Source organism: Metopolophium dirhodum, chromosome 6 (genome assembly GCF_019925205.1).
Source record: "Metopolophium dirhodum isolate CAU chromosome 6, ASM1992520v1, whole genome shotgun sequence".
Taxonomy (NCBI): Eukaryota; Metazoa; Arthropoda; class Insecta; order Hemiptera; family Aphididae; genus Metopolophium; species Metopolophium dirhodum.
Genome location: NC_083565.1, coordinates 26,567,374 through 26,590,869, shown reverse-complemented (window position 1 = coordinate 26,590,869; position 23,496 = coordinate 26,567,374). Strand labels below are relative to the sequence as shown.

The 23,496-nt window shown below is 29.2% G+C and overlaps 1 protein-coding gene across 1 annotated transcript in view; it reads left to right on the top strand.

Annotated features, from left to right (window-relative positions):
- The first annotated feature begins 5,136 nt into the window (after nt 1-5,136).
- Nucleotides 5,137-23,496, top strand: part of LOC132946878 (polypeptide N-acetylgalactosaminyltransferase 2-like) — a 38,962-nt gene continuing 20,602 nt past the window's right edge. The window contains exon 1 of the mRNA XM_061016984.1: nt 5,137-5,728. Coding sequence (XP_060872967.1) covers nt 5,621-5,728 — 108 coding nt within the window. The 5' untranslated portion in view covers nt 5,137-5,620. The remainder of the gene's footprint in view (nt 5,729-23,496) is intronic.

The window sequence follows — 23,496 nt, the reverse complement described above, 5'->3', positions numbered from 1 at the left end:
AAATTGCGTATGTTCAATTTACAATTGATTAAAATAACAGTAATATCACTGTATATAACTACATTAACTAAAGGGAAATTTGAATAAAAATTCTAATTATGCTAAAATGTAAATATTAAGTACTAGCTGTATAACCCGACTTCACCCGCTAAAGAATGAATAATTAATGTAAAATACAGTTTTCGTGTATCAGTTCAGATATTTCAGCTCTTGGTATATTTTTCTATGTGATTTAATCTACTCTACCTGATATCACGAACAACAAACTGCAATTTTCTTCTAAATTTGTCAAGTAATTTTTGAGTCTATAGGAAACAACCATAGAAGAATCATTTCATAAATATACTCGTATTTGTTTTAAGATATAATTTCTTTACTTTAGACCATAAACACAATAATTTAATGCATGTTTTTTACCTCGGCTGCGAAGTAAGTAGTAACATTCTGTAAAAAATTGAATCTTATTAGTTATGATTTATGAGTGTAAAGTGTTCTTCATAACGACACTTTTTTTGAAATTGAACTCCTTCACCCTTTAAAATAAGATTTTCAAATTTTCAAATTTACATAATATTAAAGTTGAAAAATTAATTTAAAAATGTAAAAAAAGACGTTTTCGAGTAAATTTTATGACAAATTCAAATATGTTTTCAGAAATTTTATCGTTATTATTAGTTAATATGATGGGCAAAGGTTGACAAAAAAAAAAAAAAAACTAAAATTTGAGTAATGCGTTATTAATATGTACGTGCACGCGCGGAAGCGCTCCGCTACTTATTTTATATAAGTAGTAAGTACAGTCACTTCCAGTATAATGATAAACACTTACACGACCTGCCTGAAAATTGAACACTCATATAAAATTGCCTATACTGAACGCCTTAAACACGGTAAATACGGTCGGTATCGAATCCGACAGAACAATGATACAGCTCATTAGTCCGACTTTTGGATAGGCAATAGGCGTCTAACATTGTAAACATAATATTCTCGTTTTCAATTTAAAATGATCTTCCTACGTTTTAAAAGTTGATGATATTAAATTGTATTAAATCTTAAAATTGTCTTCCCGTAACAGCACGCAGATTATTCTGAACGTAAAATGTGCAATTTTATGCGTTAATAAGACAAAGACAATACATGCGTATTGCGTATACAACATGCTATTAAATAATGATACTTAAAAATAAATGATATGATATTTTACAATAAGGAATTTAAAACCACGATAGGCAAAGATTGAGTTTATACGGTACAAATTAGGCATTCACCTTAAGATTTTGACCTCCCCCATAAATTGGCACAGGAGCACCAGTGACGCCGAATGCCGATGTCCGTTTGAAATTGTATTGCATATTTGCATAGGTAATAATTAAATATAATATCGGTACCACCAGTGGCTAGTGAGGGGGGTATTGTGTGTTGAACCCCCTCATCACCAATCAAACGTATTTTTGTAAATAATATAATATGTACTACCTACTATATATATATATATGATTTAGATTTCTACGAAGTATGTTTCCATGTGTGGTCAGGTATATTTCATATTTTATATTATGAATATGAATATTAATACAACGGATACTGTGTAAAGCCATAAGCCACTAAAGCCCCCCCACATGTATAATGCACCTATTATATTCAAATATAAAATTAAAACACCCCCATAACTATTATTACCTAGAGCAGCGTTTCTCAACCTATGGCAAGCGTACCGCTAGTGGTACGCGGAAAACTCGTAGGTAGTAAGCTAAGAAAATCTATTTTTTTTTTTTAAAAAACGATCATTATCACAATAAATATTATTTGGTTTGTTTGATGTCAAAAATAATATGAATAACAATTGTGCATATTTAATTTTGTTTTTATGTATTAAATGCTTATTTATATTAGAGGGCATCCACACTGGTTGGCCTCCCTCCTCACACCCTTTCATGTTTTGTACCTTATATTAGCTATCAAATTTACTTATTGTATTGTAAGTATATAAATATTACAGATTGTAAATACTCTATTTTTATCTAATAAAAAAAAAAGAAAATGCTTATATTATCATAATTTTGTAGTTTCTAATAAGACAAATTTCCATACATGTAAAATAACGCATTCATTTTTGATAAGCAAAAAAATAAACGTTATTAATTGGTCAAGCGGTACATGAAAATTTTCAAACTGTGTAGGTGGTACGCGGATATAAAATGGTTGAGAACCGCTTACCTAGAGCGATTACAAATAAGTGATATACAACGATATTTAATTCCAGTCATTTCTTATATTTACAACACAAACAGACCGAAAATATTAGATATTAATAATTGTCCACTTGTACACCTACCCATAACAATTATGTTGCTGGGAAGTCGGAAAATGATATTATCTTAAAATGTTTTGACATAACGTCATAACCAGGGGCGTATACAAGGGGGGGATGTGGGGGTCAGATCCCCCCCAATAGGCCTTTTTTTAAATTTTATAAAATAGTGTTCTTAATGACTTAATGTAAGGAAATTACAAGGAAAAAAAAATGGCAAGGATTTTTTGTAAATTTTTATTTTAACACATTCAACAATTAATTAAAAATAATTTACTTAATATTAATCAGTAATCATATATTTATTTCATATTCATATAATCGTATTATGTGATATTTGATAATATGTATATTATATATACAAGTATAATAAATTATTATAAGATAATAATATGTGGCAGACCAGCCACGGGCCGTCGCCAGTCGCCACCGTCACCGATATCAACGCGGCGGAGACGACGCCCGCATGTCCATTGTCCGTGCGTATAATAATAGGTACATTTTCCTATACATTAGAAAAAGAAATATAAAAATAGCTAAAAATAGCTTAAATAATAAATATTATTATCTAAAAACAAAAAACAACCACAAATATTATGTCAGTTGTACGAACAGGAACAAGTCATAACTACATATAACTACTTGTAGAATTTAAAATAAAATGTATTGAATATATATGTTTTATCATTTATTAGGTATTTAAATGTGCACATACCTAGGTTTAGGTATTTTTGTTCCATAATAATTTGTTTGCAACTGATCCCCCCCCCCATACAAAAGTTATGTATACGCCACTGGTCATAACAAACAAACAATTCGATTTTAGTTATCACTGTGCTTTTGAAACAGTTTGAGCAGTTTGTCTCACTAAAATAGAAAAATACTAACAAATTTCTACTGTATCGCTAGGTTACAACTTGTACATCCTACGGGCTCCATGTCCACCATGTTACCACCCACCTGAATTAGGCATTGGCGTATAGCATCCGCAATACTTATACGTAATATAGAGATCGGCGCCACTGAGGACGCCCCTGCAGGGTACATATTATTAATACATCGAACGCCTTATAATATAGGTAGGTGCCTATACATGTACACCTAATATGATTTATGGACTTATAGTGTCCAATGACCAATGGCCATATTTATAATGGCGTGTCCTGTTAAAAATGCAATTATATATTTTAATAGTGCCTCCCTACTTATATGGATTTATTTATAGCTTAATACAACTGATACCTACCCGATGTCTATTCCCGATTCCTGAATAACGCTTATATTATATTATCAGCCATATTTTCGCCATAGTGGCCACTCGTAGGTATATATCGGAATATATTTCACGGTCCAAATATTAATAACAATCAAGTTTAATAAAGCCCCTCCAGGCTCCAATCAACAAACCGTTCTATATCTATATGACGTATGTATATAGTGTATTAGGTATGCCTTTATCTAATATAATAATCATCAGGGGCGCCTGAAATACTATGGTGGTCATTGGAACAGCGATCTGCAGGCGTATATTTGTAGGATATTATGGACTATGGAGAACTCGCAGGTTGGGTCATAAATATAGTATTATGATATACATATTTCCCTATAGGCATAGACACTAAACGCATACCTATACTTGTCATACAATATTAGATACCTTTTTACCTATGCGTGCACTGCAAGATAAAAATTTTAAAAAAAACTGTGGGTTCTATAGATACTTGTGAGTTCTTGCGTGTTCTTATTTATACTTTCATAATTTTGCAATTCCTGAAAATAATTTTTCTCCCATTGAACTTTTCTAAAACATATTATACATTCCTGAATTTGATTTTACTGAGAAGTATTTTCCAGATATTATTTGTACCCGCCATAAGAGAATTCCTGACAAATATTTTTCCGAATTTAATTGTATCTGACGCAAATATCCCACAAAATTACGCGTCACCATCATTTCCGATACCTAACCGCCTATTTAACCTGCCGGTTTCGGCGACAACTATTTCTGGTCGAGTCTGCAGTCGGCGAAGTAAAACGAAGTTCTAGACTAGAGAAAACCCGCTGCTGTCCACTGGCCGGGATGGTGACTACTGTTAACCACGGTTTAAGATATAGGTAGACAGGTAAGTATACCCTGCAGTACTAGATTTGACAACAAAATAAAAGGGTGATGCAAAAGTGTAAAAAAATGAAATTAAGGAACACCTATTATTGTTTGTATTGAAAATAATGCCGTTTTTGGGGTGTGAAAAAAGTTACGCTTGGCGTTGCAGTCCACGGGGCGAAAAAACATCGTCAATCCGCCCCCGGACTAAGGGCCTATAGTCTTTTAATCAAGTAACAAGATAAACACGTTTAATCATATAGTTTATAACGATGGATAACTAAACTAGTTTTGTCTGTTTTAGTCTCACCTAGTAACTATATAATGACAAAAAATTAGTCCCGGATAATATATTTTCATCTCTTCATCGCGGTGTAGTTACCGCGGTTTAGGTATCTAAATAATATTCGTCTCGGCTCGATGGCGTACAAAACAAACTCGCCGCGTTCAGTCGTATCCACACACACACACACACACACACACACACACACACACACACACACATACATATTATATTATTATTCGATCGTTAAAACGGCGCGCGACCACAGCGGTGATGGAGAATTATTTATCGCGGCGGCATTGCTGGTGGGTACCTACCTATATTATAGTATATACCTATGTTTACGCACGTATCCTGCTCGACTCTGCTCGCGCGATCAGCTGCTGCTCTGGCGGCGGCGGCGAGCCTCCCGGCACACAATATTATGATATTGCAATAATAGCAGTCGGGCAGTCGGCATTCGATCGCGGTCGGTTCTCGTCGTCGTCGTTTCCGCCAGTCCGCCCGGCACCACGGCCCCGGTTCGAAACGATTTTTTCGCCGCTCTCGTGCTCCCGCGTAGTATAACATTAATAGTATACAGACCGTCCCCCGGGGGAAGAAAAAAAAAATTCCAAAAGCTCTCTAGTAAAAAAGTCTTAACCACGTCGCAGATATCGTGTTATCATCGTTTCGCCGTTGAAAATAAACGATCACGCGATCGTGTGCGAATCGAGGAGATAATATCATATACGCTCAAAGTATAAAAACAATACTATACTACATGATTAGGAGGCGATGATCCTGTAGCACGCTTGCCTTAACCTTCGTCAACCCGCGTGTCATCAGCTATAATATACTTACGACACAATATCGTTTGATGGTGTGTTAGACGCGCGCGACTACGCGTTCCATACCGGTAAAAGGCCGCCCTCGCGCGATGGGGGCCGGAAAAATGCGTAGGAAAGTCAAGCTGCTATTGATTTTCCTGGCGTCGTGGATGTTTGTGGTCGTGTATCTGATACAGTCCGGTTCAAGGGACACAAAGGTACGTCGAACAATCTTTACAATCAACAACGAAATAATAACTATTTTATGGGAATATTATTAAGACAGTATACCTATAATATTATATCATTGTAATTGTTATTTATAATTGTACAACGACGAGAGGAGGATATTAATCCATCAAGAGACGCCCCGACGCGATATCCGTCTAAATTCGTAGACAAATCCGAAAAGGGCGTGTGTCTAGTGTATTTTTATGTATTTTAAAAAAATAGAAAAACATTAGATTTTTCAAATTTTTGTGTAAATAATTTTGTTTTAAAAAACACAAAATTCGACTAAAATTCGACTTGGCCGTTTACCCTTACGTTATAAACATAACATGTAAGCATGTTAGCTAGTAACGTAGACCTTATTTATCTACTATTTAGGTAGTATAATAAATGGGTTTTTAAAAAAAATCTTAAATACCTACCCAACTGTCTTATAACATTTACCTAATATTTTTTTTTTTATTTTTCTTTATTTTGCAATATTTTTATGAGAAAATACTGTTATAACATGAGATTTTTACCGATCTGCAGTTTGTAATGTATAAGATAGTCCACCTTTCGATGCTTAAAATGTCTTAAAGTGTGCTTGCGTGCGATGCATATAAAAATTAAATTAAATTTTTCAAAGTATACCTACCAATCATATTTGTACATATCATTGCAATAGGTTAAAATTTAAATTACTTAACTTTTAAATTTTGCAACAGAGTCGTCAAGTTTTCGTCGGTACTACTCAATCTTAGCCTTTAGGCCCAGCTACCTCCAATGGCACTATAACAATAATTATTATTTTAACATGAATATACTTATTAACATAAGTGTAAATTTAAGTAATACCCCCCCCCCCCCAAAAAAAAAAAAAAAACAACTCCCTAAGCCCCCAAATATTTCCTCACTTGTAAATATAATAAATAATGTGGTAAGTGTAATACATATGATTTACACGTGTTAATTGATATTTCTAGCCCCCCCCCCCCCAGATGTTAACCATATTTACGTATATGCTTATATATGTATAATGTGTACAAATAATATATTTTATAGTATAATTGTATTGATTGTATTAAAGATGTATTCAATATATTGAAGATATCAAAACTATTTTGATATTTATTGACGACAATATTATTTTATTATAATCAGTCCCGGCCCCCGGAGATCTATGGCCATTAGGTGTTACATTATATTACATTATTAATATTATTATACAGGGTGAGTAGGATATATTATATATATATAGATCACATAGTTAATAATAGGAACATGGATTGGAAATAATACGCAGTAGAGAATATAAAGTAAAATTAAATAACATCATACGTAATAAATAATAATATAGTTAGGTATTGTTTGAGTTAGTTTTGGTTCAGTAGTGGCCAAACAGGGGGGTTAGATCCCCTCATGACCTTTTTTCAATATTTATATCAACTTAAGTATAGGTGTAAAATGGTAATTATATTATTTTCAATGATCAATTAGTGCTGCATGATAAAAACAATTAAATCGATCGTGTTTGAACTAGGTAGGTAGGTATATGGCCCATATATAAGTTATCCATTGCTATTGCGCAGGGATTTTCTTTTTATAGCAATCGGCGTACTATTATGTCCTATGAAAACTATACACACACGAAGGTTAAAATAAATATATGCGCATGCGCGATATTGGATACCGCGTATTATTATTAAGTATGTAATATGTACCATATGAATTTGGTATGGTGCCAAAAGTTCGCTTTTTGCGTGTAACGGTGGTACGAATAACTCTTCAGCTAAAATACCAATTTGACCACGAATTACACAGAACCTGAATTTTGTTGATGAAATCGACGTAATTTTATGGTTATAATAATTTGTATGTAGATAATAAGTAATTAAAGTAGGCACTATGTATACAGATGTCGAGATGTTAGTGTTTGGTGTTTGGTCCAAACAATTGCGTATTAAAAACAAATTAGATAAATAAGAGAAACGTTGATTGCACGTCATAACAAATTATATCTCATGTCTTTGAACAGAAAATATTCTTATACACCTATAATATTAAGAGAATAGATATATTTTATTAACATAAATATAATTTTTATTTTAAAATTATATTCTTCTTAAGTAGGTAGTTAATTCGTATTGTCATAACATTTACAACTTCCAAAAATGCGTGGATATAGGTACACTGTTTTAACTGGTTATAGTAATTAAATAATGTATGATTTAAGTAACGTATGTTATAATGCATGTTTTGAGCAAAACAATGTGTGTATAGATAATAGTTTTTTCACCAATATTACTGTAATCGTTACCTCGTTGAAATTGATTTGTTATTACTTATTCATTTTAATATCGTTGGCTGTTGAAAATACGAAATAGAAAGTTATTTATTAAAGTATAATTTCTACAAGTTACCTATTTGAATTATACGAGTGCGCCTAGGTAATAGACCACTAATAATTTATTCATAATACTATACATTTTCATGAAACCGCTGATATGAATTATGAATAGTTTATTATATTTTATTTCAATGACAATTTATTCTAAAAAGCTAAAAAAAATGTAATACATTTATTATTATTTCTATTAAGTATTTGTTTTCACAAGAAAAGGATTTGCTACAAAAATATAAGGGACAACCCGAAAACAAATTATAATTTTATACGTTCGCAGTTTACATGATTTCATATCTAGTAAACTCAAAGAGCTGAAGATTTAATGTAAATCAGTAATATTAATAAATAATAAGTAGGTATAATACATATTGTTATATATTATGTTTATAATTTGAATAATTTAAACAACAATAATAATAATAATAACAATAATATAATATAATAATATATTTTTTAAATTTTTTTTTGCATATTATAAATTATAAATATTATAATTTATGAAGGTGCTATATTTTATATATTAAATATTTCTAGAGCATATTTTAAGTGCATATTTTTTAAATGCATAATACGTGTAGGTATACATATTTTGAGGTTATTAAGTACTTGAAGTCATCAGCTCTATAGTTATGATGTATATGAAATTCTTACATTTATAATTTATATCATATACATTATACATATTAAATAATTTGATAACAAATTAGGGTATTACATATTTTAATATTTTATAATATATTATATTATACAAACGATATAATTTATTTTTCATTTTTTAACATTTCTAGTCATCATGCCAATAATAAATAATGAAATATTCATAAACACATGAACAACCAACCATGACTGGTAGTCTTTCAAAATGTATTTTTTGACTTCTGTAAATAAATATTAGAGAAAATTAGTTTGAAAACTGTAACGATTTAAATAAATATTAAAAATACCTTAATGTTATGGAAATACTTTACATGTTAAGAAAAGTAAACTATATTGTGGTCTAGAAAGTAAAACATATTGTCATAGAAGTAATTGTTAAATTTCTTTATATTATTAAAAGTAATGTCAATAGATGTAATTTCTGGAGGTCACGTCTGCATGTCACCCACCTCTGTTTCAAAATCCATATATTATGCTCTGTGTTTGTATAATAATATCTTATATACATTGGGTTCAACGATTGATATTAATTTTTGGAGATCATAATCTTTCATGTATCATAAGTCAGTAAGTCATAATTCGTAATGCAAGTTATGACTTTTTGGACCATGAATTCATTGTTTTCGATCGCCTTCAGACGTTTATTATTATATTGGATTACCTAGGTGTGTGCATATACAAATTACTGTACACATTAGAGTCACTATAGAAGTAATCAGAGCGTGTCCTCATTCCTGAATGGTGTTGGCCAGAAATTAGACGTATGAATAAAAGGAAAATCAATTTTGTCCTCTGTGATATATTAATGTATAATTTGATGGTTTGTATATTATTATCTCGGTGTGTAGTGGACGTCTGGCGGACGTAACAACGCGCATTCCGATAAAATAATCCATTATATTTTTGAAAATAGTAAAGACGAAACGGAGAAACTGTTGGTCAGCATATAGTTGTTACATGTATTTATTATTATTACTATTATTATTATTCATTATTTTTTTTCGACGGAAATTCAATGTAACGTAACACGTACCGCAGCATGTGCGAAAGGGTGAAAGTGAATTGAACGTTAACTCGTTTTTGTGTAGAAAAAAAATAGTTAAAAAATAACCCGTCTACCTTGTGCCCCCGCCTACAACGATAATTTCTCACGCAAACCATTACCATATCCGATTATACTCACGACCACCAGCTGCAGATTAAATGTCGTAGGAGTGAAATTTGATTGAAAACTATCAAACACCAGTAAATAATTGATCGATAATTTTTATTCAATTACCTACCTAATATTTTTATTACTAACACATTAATATATTATATATAATATATATTGTATAAAGTGGTTCGAACAAATAATTTTGAAAAATCATCTATATAGGAGCGTATAGCGTATATTATACAATATATTTTATGCGTCAGTGTTATAAATTATTTACATAAATTATAACACATAACACATCAATAATCAATAAATCTCAAAACTTGTGTACAAATAAAAATAATACGAAGATGTTGATTGAAGTTTATGATTTCCGAACCTAAATGCAGTTGATTAGTTGATACAAAAATTATTACATAGGTATAAAATAATATATAACAGGTAATACAAATGCGAATATGCAGTTATTACTGTTTTCTTGATTTGAAATAAACAGTTTTATCAGTTTTATTTACTTTATATTAGTCTATAATACTAGTCTATACTCTATAGGTAGGTACTAAGTAATGATTATCAACCGATGTGTCGCGACACACTAGGGAGTTGCGTATTACCGTGATGTGTGTCGCCAAAAAAATTGTTTATTTATATTGTACGTGTTCAAAGTATAAATAAATTACATCATTATAGCGTTATGACGTGATCTATACTCCATACCATATTACCATGGCGTATGGTCCATACCCGAATCTCCGGAGTTGTAGAATTTGTTTCGATTTTCTATGCTTCTGATTTTCACTAGACAGAGGTTAGGTTAGAGACACAGAGTGAAAAGTTCGCTTCATACAGCGATTTAAAAACGAAATGAAGTTTTTATATTTTATCGACTAAGTCGACTGACTATGAGCAGTATCTAAAAGATAATATTTTACTTTTAGATTCTGCGAGCAGTGAACGGATCCGCTCGAGCGATGACTGCAGCATTGAGTCGATTGATTATGTGTGTTTTTTAAATTAATTGTTGTGTCTGTCATCACCTTTTGAAATAGTAAAAATCCTTAATCATCAACCTTAATATGTTTTCTGGTAGGAAAGTGTGAATTGAGTTTGTACTTTTCTTGATGAAAAACAAAAACATAATTTGAAATAACAGGAATTTGTACGCAAAACCTGCAGTTTTCGATAAAATCGATTTTCTTATTTTCTTGTAATTAAAAAACGAATAATCGTAGAAACTTGAAATTTTCACCATACGTTTATGTTAGATTATTATAAACCCACACGTCATAATTTTAAAAATATTTTAGTTCTTTTAGAGCTATATTTAAAGGCATTTAAAATTTACCTTTCTTTTCCAATGAATTTCGATAAAAAATTAAGCTTCTATAATGAAGTTAAACATAGTTGGGCGTAAATCTACAATGATTTTTTTATCAATATTTGAAGTTAGAATTTTGACAAAATTTGTCAAATTTGCAAAAATTGGCAAATTGGCGGGCAGTTGAAAATGTACATAGATAATTGAAGATCACTTTTAATATTCATACCTAAGGTTTGAAAATGTAATACAAGGTTAAATATAAGTTTTGCTTACTAGAATTATAAAAATAAATTGAATATAAATCCAAAAATATTTTTTATGAGCGTCTGAAGTTTAATTTTGAACAAACTTGAATACTCATTTAAAAAATCACTTTTTCTCAACAAACAATTATAGTTTTTTAGAAGTTAATTCAAAGAGAATTAATCGTAGAAACTACTACTTCATAATTTGAAATATTATACTTTTAATTAAATTATCATTTTCTGTACTCAATACAATTTTCAGAATATTTAAATCAATTTTAAACAATATTTATAAAATACATTACATTTTTTAAAGTGTAGATAATTTTGAATGTTCAAATTGTATAAATAAATATGCTTAATGTTAATAATTTATTATGTCTACTTTTGTTTCTATTACCTACAGATGCATGGGCAATGACTGATTATATTGATAATATAAAGTAAGTCTTAAAAAATTAAAATGCTATTAAAATCATGTTTTCAACGTTATTCAATTTTTAAAATTAATGATTAATGTTACCTATAAGGTTATACATATAATTACTATCATACTATCAAGAGGCAAAAGAGGTCACAGTTTATTCGATTTTTTGTTTCTAATAAATTTGTAATTATAGTCAGGGCTTTTCAACCGGTAATTTCCCGGAATTTTGGGGAACCTATAATCGGTTACCGTTATTATAAGCCTATTTGTACTCCCGGTTATCGGTTACCGGTTACCGTGACAATTTTTCAGCTAACATAAAACGTTATAATAACGTAATATGTTTAATATGTTGTAACCGGTTAAGAACCGATTACCGGTATTTATAAATACTGACTACCGTTACGTATGAACTATAATAATATTATGTTTAATTTATTTTAGCAACATAAATGATTATACGCTCGTAGCTACTAATGGTGTAATAAATAATAACTTCTTAAAACTATTCTTAAATCATACTATTATATCTTCGTTTTTTTCCCTAGTCTCAATTCTTGGAATAATGATTCAAATAATTGGTATTCCACATTTCCATTTCCTACCTACCTAGGTTGGTAATGAGTATTGACGGTACTCAATAGTCCCGGTCTCCCTCATCGTATATTGTACTGGGAAATCTAAAAATAGCTTGATTTCTTTAACAACACGAATATTGTATTAAGTATACGGGTACAAAGGTGTAGTACAACTTTTTTTTAGAAAACCGGTATTCAATCGATTACCGGTAACCGACATTTTTTGGAAGCGATTATCACTTAACGGTAACCTGTAATTTTGAATCTAGTACCGGTAATTGGTTACTGCTAACAACAGGACCGGTATAAAAACGCTAACCGGTATCCAAATAAATTTCGGTTACCACTAATGCGGTAACCGATTAAATTAATAACGGTTTCAAGCCCTGATTATAGTATCATTGCGTACGTCAGGAGGTCCACTTTAAGGAGTATAATATTATGGTTTTAAATCATCATTAAAAATTACTAATAATAATACACGTTTATTATAAATTAGGTACACAATATGCATAGAGAAATCGTATACATAGCCATCTAGATAATATGCAACCAAATGGCTAATTTATTGTAACAGCGGGAAAATTAATGTTTACGCAACACCAATTTTGACAAAATTCAATTTTGTTTTTTTTGTTGTACTTAATTAAAACAAAATTGTATTTAGACTTGAAATTTTAACCTAATATTTAGATTAGTATTTTCTTTGTATGCTATGTTTTCTTAAAAATATTTTAACGTTTTTTAGTTATTTATAAGCATAGGCATTGCAACTCTATATTTTTATTTAGTTTTTTTCGATTTATTTTGATAAACTGTTTGTTTCTAAGTTTTTATATGCAATAATATATATATTGGTATGCAATAAATTCTGATGAAACTGAATTTGAATATTCATTTGAATATGAAAAGTAACTTATTTTGTTATTAGTATATGTTTGCAGTAATTCAAAATATATTAAGTGTAGGAACTTGAAACATTCCATTATTATATATTATATTATGAATATTATAATTTTCAAAATATTTAGACATTAGACACGATTATATCACGAACCTATTTACACATTGTACACCATTGTATACGTTACGACAGTATAACTTACCTGTAAGTTGTACTAATGTTTTTGGAAAAAACTAGTTCAACCTATCGAAATAATAATAATAATAAAAAACATATATTATAATATTCCATAAACAGACTATCGTTAAAGATCCGCCTTCTCCTTAGTTATAATCGTTTTTCATTTTCGTATAGGGACTAGGTAGTCGGTAAAATGTTTTATCATTAAATTCAAATTATTTGGAGTTCTGTAAACAGACGGTAATCTTCACATATTCACTGCACACACTAACAATTTATTTTAAAAAATATCTTTCAGAACGCGTAGTATATTTTATTATTTGTAATTTATGTATTTATACATTGTACCTATAACCTAAATGTGTTGTTTTTTGAAAAACAAAAAAATGAGAATTCAAATTAAACATCTATTACGATGAACTATTCAGCATGACGAGTTACACAAATCTTATATTCAAAACATTCAGCTGAGGTGAGTTTCCTGATTTTTCTTATTGCTTTTCCGCAATTATCATTGCTTTCAAATGTATAATCAAACACCATTAACCATCGTAGTTGGCCAAGTTAAACGACAATAATAATTAATAATAACCATTAACCAACACTCGTATTGTAGTATCTAGATTTTTTTTTAAAGTTAGTTCATTTATCATAGGTAACTATAATTTACATATCTAATATATAATATATAAAAAATGTCGTGTCACGGTATTTGTCATCGGATTTCTCCGAAACGGCTCGACCGATTTTAATGAAATTGTTTTTTTTATATTTGGTAGGTTTGAGAATAGGTCACAAAGTAATTTTCACCCTCCTATTTTGATTTTAAGGGGTTAAAATTAGCAAAAAACAAAATTGTACGTGTAAATTGAATACCTATATAGTATATACGTAATGGTTACTATTGGTTATAGCCCGTATAGGAGAAATAACTAGTAGAAATTCGTATTTATTTATGATTGGTTGCCATTAACCAATGAAGAATTATTCAAGAAGATCAGGTACAAGCTTGCATTAAATCGAATTTTCGAACATTGCCTACCAGGTTGGCTGAGTTGTACTTACTGCAGCGAGTTACACCCAAAAAAAGTTGAACAATCATCATTTTTTTAAGAGTTGCCATTTTTTCCGACAACAAAGTGCACGGGATCAGCTAGAATAATATATGTATTTACGCAAAATTATCCACTCACTAAATACAATTTAAAATAGGTATTATATTATATTTTGGTAGAATGGTTGCACGGAAAAAACAAAACAGTTGTTTGTACTATAAAAATTGTAGGATTGACTGTACATTATAATTGCTAAAAGGTTAATCAGATTTACTAAAATATTATAGAAAAAGTTATTATAGTTATTCGAACTGAAATATGCTATTTTAACTATTGTTTAGTTAATTCAAACATTAAAAACTGCATTAACTATAAAATATAGTAAACATTTCCATAACTATTAACTATATTTATATAGTAATAATAAGTAAACCATTTTAGTTATTTTACCTATTAAATAGTTATATTTACTATAATTTGTTTAACTATAATATTATAGTAATTTTTTTTTTCGTGTGAACAAATGAAGTATTTTAAGAATTTAATTTAAAGTATCTAAACGATAATAACATCTTATAGAAAAGTGTATAAGCGTACGTTATTACTTAGACATAACTACATTTTGTAATGTTAATTAATACATATTAAAAATGTTATACTTATGTATAGTACGTGAAGATGTATTATTACATCAGTCATTAGTCATTACTCATTTAGTCATAATTCATTGGTGGGCTCCTGCAGTGGCTAGTGGACATTTAGCACATTCGGGCACGGAAGTATCGGGTTTTCTTAATTACTAATAATTTAAACTATTGTTAACGGTCTACTTATTGCGTTAAATTGCCTACGTGATCATATTATATATATATACATACTCGGATACTCCGATACTTGTATTAGAGACTGTGACGATGCGCGTTCGAATCATGTAACAGCCGCAGTAGCTATATTGGTGTAATATGTATATAATAATATTATATTATATATATATACATGCAGATAAAATAGTTTGAAATAAAATGACTTATAACAATGAAATAAAATAAAACTGTTTTTATTGCAAGGAAATAGTCACCGACCCTGCCCCGTTATTCTATTAAATTATAATAATATTCATTAACACTTTAAAACGACGTGTATACGCCCGGGCAATCAAATCGTAATAATCCTTGCGTCCGCGTGCGCTCGCTCGCTCCATTGTACACAATAACTATAGGAACAAAATCGATGGGTGTCACTGGAACCTCAAATGACCGAACGGTTCATTTTGATTTGTTTTTTACAGGATATTTTATTTTTTTACTCATTCCCGGCACGCATACAGGAACTGCGTTCATTACAACAACAGCTATTTTGTTTGACGGTTTTTTTGTTTTTTGGAACGAATCCATATCGCCACCGGTTGTACGGTAAAAAAAAGTTGTCTGTATCCCAACTTTGTTTGCGTTCCCACTACATATCGTCACGTAGATACCTTTATTGTGCATACGAAATATATTTTACACTTTTCTAAATAAAAAACCACGTACCCAAGCAAAAAAAAAAATGTGTCCATATCGTATTACTACTATATTATAACGTACTAATATATTTTTTTTTTGTTTTCAAACCCATATAAACTTTATGAGTGTAGACTGTTGAGTTATGACTCTCGTGTTTATGAGTTACGGTCGGATAGGTATTTAAAATACACAATAGCCAATAGGTACGTGCAGTTAACTAAATATATACATATAATACATATATAGATTGATACAATAATACAATGGTACCTATTACTTATATTATATAAATCAGTATATAGTTTTATTTTATTTTAAATAAGACATTATCGTTAGGTATTGTAGTAAATGTTTGAGTTTTCAAAAAATATTGTGTGTTTGAATTACTTACAACAAGTGGCAATATTGTGATGAGTGGTGACAAAAGACATTTGAACCTATAGATATTTTAAACATTTAGCGTTTATATAAGAGAAGCAGAGTGCAACAGGATATATACTTACCCATTATGATGTATAGGTATATGCGATAGACAGTTCAATAATTGGCTCTTAGAATATGAAACTAAAAATACGGGTCATGATTTAAGAAAGAAATAAAAACCTAAACAATTTATATCATTAAAAAAATATAGCACATACCTCAAAAATCAGAACTTGTTACAATCAACTCGCGTATCTATATTGGAATGGCACTTGTATAGTTTCATCACTTCATTCATCTCGGCGTAGGATAACGGTGTTCCTAATTATTATCATAATTTTGAATTAAATAAATCATTGTATTCAAACAAAGATTTCAATCGAAACTAATTTGACTACCTATAGGTAGTATTTATTAAAATGTTCAATTATTAAAAAAAAAATAATTATTCAACATTTCTAAAATGTATTGCATAAATAATAAAATGGTTATAATAGGTAATAGTGACCTTGTATATTAAAATATCAAGTCTTAACACCTAAAGCTACAAATTAAATTAAAATGTACAAGAAATATTAATAAGTAACATCGTTGTATAGGTAATTTCATGCTTAAATCACATTAACATTTAAAATAACAAAAACAATTGCAATAATTGAAATTTATTAGTTATAGATAGATAGGTATTTACTATATACGTAAATAGTAGTATATAATATGGAGGACGGAGGTATATGTTTAAGTTTTCTGCTTTCCTTATTACTGCGGATGTACATAATAAAATTCAAATAAATTTAGTTGTACAATTTAGAGATTATCAGGCAAATTTGAATAATTTTATTTGTATATAATTATGTATTAATATTTTGAGTTACTTAGACATTATTGGCTAATAAATACGACGATGTTGGGTCCATAAACGCGATTAGGGCGCTACTCCCTATAATAATTCAATTAATTACGTAAACTTATATGGAGTATAAATAATTACAGTCTACAGTCATAAACAGTCTGACCATGGTTTTAGATGATCATTCTAATTGTTAATATTACAAATTCTAATCTTCCGTTATCGGTTAATTTTAAATGTAAGTGAATATTATATACCTAATAGTAATGCGTGTTTTTATTGTGTCTATCGTGTTTAATGTTCATCGTGTACATTATTGTGTATCGATCTTTATAATATTTGTATTCTCGTCGCTCATGTGTGATATGCATTATTATATTAATTACAATACTAATTCGAATTAATTAAAAACTGAAAACACTGATATTAGTGATATTACCCAAGTAATTACTAATGTATCAAAATTCAAAACCTTAATAATTTTAACCATTATACATGACACATGCAATGAATTAAGTGATTTCAGATTTGTTTCGTATTACATTTTTACGATAGTCGGATAGTACTCGGTATTTGAAAAGGTATTTGTTTAGTAACTACCTAAAGAATATAATATAGTATATAATAAGTATATAGTACTATTATATTAGTCGGGCATTATAAAAATGGACGCTGAAAAGACTCTAGGGACAAAACAAATTAATAGGCACTTAATAATACTAGCTTGGTAAACAAATCAGTTAAGAAACACATGGAGGAGTTTTTAATTCTTTTTTATTTCCCTTTATATTTCATAGCACTGATACACATACAATTCGAACAAATACTGCGTAATGCGTAATATAACATAAGGCACCAACTCAATATCCAGGGTATAAAACTTCACATTTTATATAAGAGACCCTAAATATACTTTACACTTGGACTTAGTACATTGAGTATACATGTAAATGACATGTTTATATAGGTATCTTTCTCATTATATTATTGCTATACATTACAAAGGCGGTCAAACGGTGGTGAGGGGAATATCCCACACATGACTTTTTTTTTGATATTTATAATAATATTTTATATCATATTATATTGTTGATAATTCTTGATAATTAACAGCTCCAACGTAGAAATAGAAATCCATACCATAAAGCTTAATTTTTTAGGTTTTTAGTTTTTTTTCTTTAACATTTATTTGAAATACACAATCTATGAAATTGTTTACAATGATCATATTTGATGCAGGTAGTTACTTAGACGTGATAAAATGAATGATAGGAAAAAGGAATTAGATAGGTATCCTGCTGCAGTGATATTATTTTAATAGATTATAATATATATGTAGTTAAATTAAAAATATGATTAAAATGTTAATTTGAAACCTTAATATTTGTGTACCTAGTTATTATGTTATTCCAGAATCGTCTCAATGTTTTGGTTATTATAGCTGTTTGTGTTGTCGTAAATATAACCCTAAGTGGATTATTGGATAAAATTCATTATATGATGAATATAATGTATTATTCCTCGGATGAATTGGTGGAAAATAACAATTAACAGATTTACTAATTTATTTAGATACCTCTTAATTAACTTTTTAGTTTATGTTTTGATATTGTTTATAATCAAAGAGTATGTAAAAAATTATAGCCTCGTCCCTCCCCATGACAAAATCATTTGACTGCCACGAGTACCACTGATACATTACGCGCCTGTTTAATAGTAAAGAAATTATGTATGTATACAGAGGTACCTGGTACCTACTGTTTAAGTGTTTAACCAAAAACATTATTATATTATTTATTATCTATAGGTATTATATTTATAATACATACGTGCTTAAAATTGTGTCATGGTTAAACTGCCGCTCAATAAATTTACTCAATACATTATAATACCACTATAGTATTATACTACCTGTATTATTAAGTATAATGTTATGTTTTTTTATTTTAATAAGATGTATGTTTAATAAAAACTGTTGTCCCATATAGTCTCATTTCCCAATATATCATATTTTATTGCAGATGGTTATCTAATGAAGATTCCTCTTAAACAAACTCGATATATACGCAACTAACCCGTTTACTATATTATTACGTGATCAAAATGTCCAGACAGCAATACGCTCTGACCTGAGGGGTCGCGCACGCGTTGCGACTTAAGGAGATAGCTGCAGCAATTTCTAAGTCAAAATCCGTGTTGAGCCTACTCTCCTATATAGATTGTCAGATTGACCTCAAACCTTTCTTATTCTAGTTAAGTATACCTACCTACCTACCATAATTCAATTGCACGCCAATGTCTACGTTCCGCCATTCTGTCCCTAGGACATTTTTGATGGCGTTTGAGTATGATTGTGCAGTATACTGTATATATACCTAATATGGTTTTTATATACCATTTACCCATTATAATATCTTTGGATAAAATGCACGCACAGGGTGATTTAGAAAGTCGACACAATATTAATGATACGGTCTGCATGCGCTCTTGACGTACGTGTATAGAAATCACACATTCATTTATATATTGGCGCCAACAACAACGTGTAACGTCGTAACATACAAAACTCATTTGTTTCGGTACAAAACGTTCTTGCCTACTTTTTAAACGTACCCACCACCAATCATACTTTTATTATATTATATTTATATATTTAATATATACTACTCAATCGAAAAGACATCCGACGAACGCGCGTAAATTGGCTACTAGGTATTGCTTAACATTTTGGCGTTAAAAATATTTTTCGTTACCATGGTGAATTTTATACGCTATGTCGCATTTTTATTATTTATAGTACCTATTTAACTATTTATAGAGTAGAAAACGAGTCTTGAATCGCCACTTTCAATGGGGGATATCATAACTTTGATTTGAATGTTGAATTCATATTTTATGATATTATAATTTGAACTCTTGACTTCTCCTCTATAAAAATCTATATGGTTTAGAAATATAATTATTTTGTTCCAGTTTAAATACACTGTACCAATAGTATCCATACAGTATTGAATATTGAGTCAATAATCGTTATTATGTTACCTGATGTATTATACGAAAAATAACAACAATTAATAAGCTAATTTATTACTGGATGCCATTACAAACAATTAAATAAAAGGAAATACAATGATTATTTTGTATTTCTTTGTTTTTACACTAGGTAGGTAGCAGATAAGAAAGATTATTTCAATAGAATTATATGCGCAAAAAAGACTAGAATGAATGCCTTTCCCTCGATAATAATAACCGGATCCAGGCACATAAACATAGATATAATATTATGCCGTATTAGATTGGTAGTGGATATTGCTGCAGGTGAAAACGTTGTAATTATATCGATGTTGCTCGTAGAACTGTAACAATCCGCTACTCTTATAATATTATATAGATGTTCAAAATTATTAAAATATCCATATTTAAAATTTGAACAACATTTGTTTCATTATACTTATTCATTATGGTTTATCGTCTGAAATGTATTGGATTTAAATTAGAAAATTAGTTTGTACTAAAATCTATATTTACTCTATAGATATAAATATATAATAAACAATAATGAAAGAGTTCTACAAAATTACGTAGTATTATAGGTAGGTATCTACTGACAAATTACATACCAACGATAAGTTTATAAATTGGTTAGTTGTTACAAGTAGGTACCATATAAGATCCTAAATATTAATGTCCAGTTGATAGTTAATATGTTTAAAGTACCTACCTATATTATTTATTATATTATATTACAACATACCTACAATTTTTGTTCGTATCGAATAATTTTAAATTATAATGTATTCACGTGTATTACTGTAATATGTTATGTGTATAGATTTTTTTAATAAGTTTATTTGAGGTTGATATAACATTTAAAACATTTTAATGAGATGATCAACACCTGGTTTGAAACTTAATACTTAATGATTATATTATTAATTCATGTCAGTGATTTAGGTCATTTCAATAAGAAAAAAGTGTGTACAGTCTCAGTGCAGGTGTCGTGGTGACTGATGAATGACGAATAATTGAAATGAAATGTACAACGATAATATAATATGTAGGCTGTAAGGTATTGGCAAGTAATATTTCAATAAAGTCAATAAAGTCTCATTACTGTAATAGGTTAAGTAATATTATAATAGTCACCATTCTCGCATTTAAAAATAATAAAGAACAGGCAATTTAGTTTCAAATTAATACAGAATAGTGTGTTTAGCATACAATAATGAATTGCGATACAGATATCTCTTGGTTTGATTGATTATACCATGTACTTACCAGGTAGGTCCTACCTACGATATTATGGATAATATTATAAGTAGGTATTAAAATGATTAATTAATCATGGTTTTGATATCAGAATAACCAGAAATAATGTATACCTATTTTATTATTCTCATAGGTAATATATTAATTATCTGAATAAGGTATCTTACAAGGGTATTCATAATATTGTTTAACTGTGTTTGCGATCTAAATTGATATCTAATAATTTGTCTTTAAATATATTGTGGCCAAAGAATTTCAACTATAAAATAAACACGGTGGACGTTAGTGTCTTTATCCGCCAACGCAATATTATTTAAGTGTTTCGGTTTGAATGGTGATTTATAATATTTTATATTTTATTACAGGTGTGCATCGTATTATATATTATTATTTAATAGGTAGGCACTATAGGTTAAGGTCGTGTTAATGCCGCTATTACCTATTAATACTTTTTATTCATAAAACAAATTCATTATTAATATACAGAATGAATATACATATTTTTACATACTACTGTTTATATACAATTTCGCATATTCACTACTGTCTACCAGAATCCCAGGATCCGAACCCTAAATTTTAGAGATTTTTTAGAAGCTCCTCGTGAGATGAGTATGAAATTACCTTTTTTAAATAATGTAATATTTTTTATAATTATTATAATTATATTATATTATAATACTAAATATAAGGTATATTCGACATCTGTAGCTAAACATTTCGAAATGCAATATAGTTTTCATCATCGAAGTATCGAGTTTTAAAGTCCTTAAAATCAATAATGATTTGAAATATAATTTTAAAACGATAATGACTATTTAATATAGATTAATTACATATTATTATTGACATACCAAACATTTTGTAATAATATTTAGTACACAGTAGGGCAGTAGGTATACTAGGTAGGTAGTTATATATAATACGAAATATTTGGATAAAATGTAAAGTAAAAAGAAAAACACTGTACAAATAATAGATCGTTTGAAAAGGCTAAGTGAAAGTGTAGCAAACTTCAGTAACACGATTCGAATGGATTTGAATTTTTTAACGGTAATCGACAATCAACCTTGTATGAATGGAAATTAACATTGTTATTTATGTGACAAGATCCATGTGTTTATATTTCAAGCAAACAGTTTCACTTTGGAATAATCTTGAAAAGATAATTTAATACAACACATTTTTTTTCTCAAATGTATTTTCCGTGTTGTTGCGTTGTAGATATCTACGTTAGTACTACTGTTACTATTGTTATATAGTAATAAACGGCCGTCTGGTTATAGATGTGACGATGTGATAACTAATAAGATGTGTTATCATCTTAATTTTTAGAATTTCTACAATTATGTTAGTGTTAACCTCCTTGTTATTATTGTCTGTGAATAATTTATACGGTAAACTTTTTTTTATGTTTAATTGGTATCTCCTATAAACCACCCATAATCCATATTTATATATATATATATATTGGAATGATTCGTATACATAGGTACTGTACCTATAATGGCTTATGAATTATTGTTTCATAAATAATCATATTTTACTTAAAAATTAAATTTCCAAGTAGGTATAAACTAAGATTTTAACCGATTTCTTAATTATTAATTTCAACTTTATAAATAATTAAAAAGCATTAATTTGTTTTTAATTAGGCAGGGACATCATATAATAATAATTATTATTATTATTTTAAACGGTGTTGTTTAATGGTGGTTCCTAGTAGCAATTTTCATCTAGTTTGTACAATATTGTACCACGGAGAGTAAAATTTCCAGTACATTTCAAAAACTAAA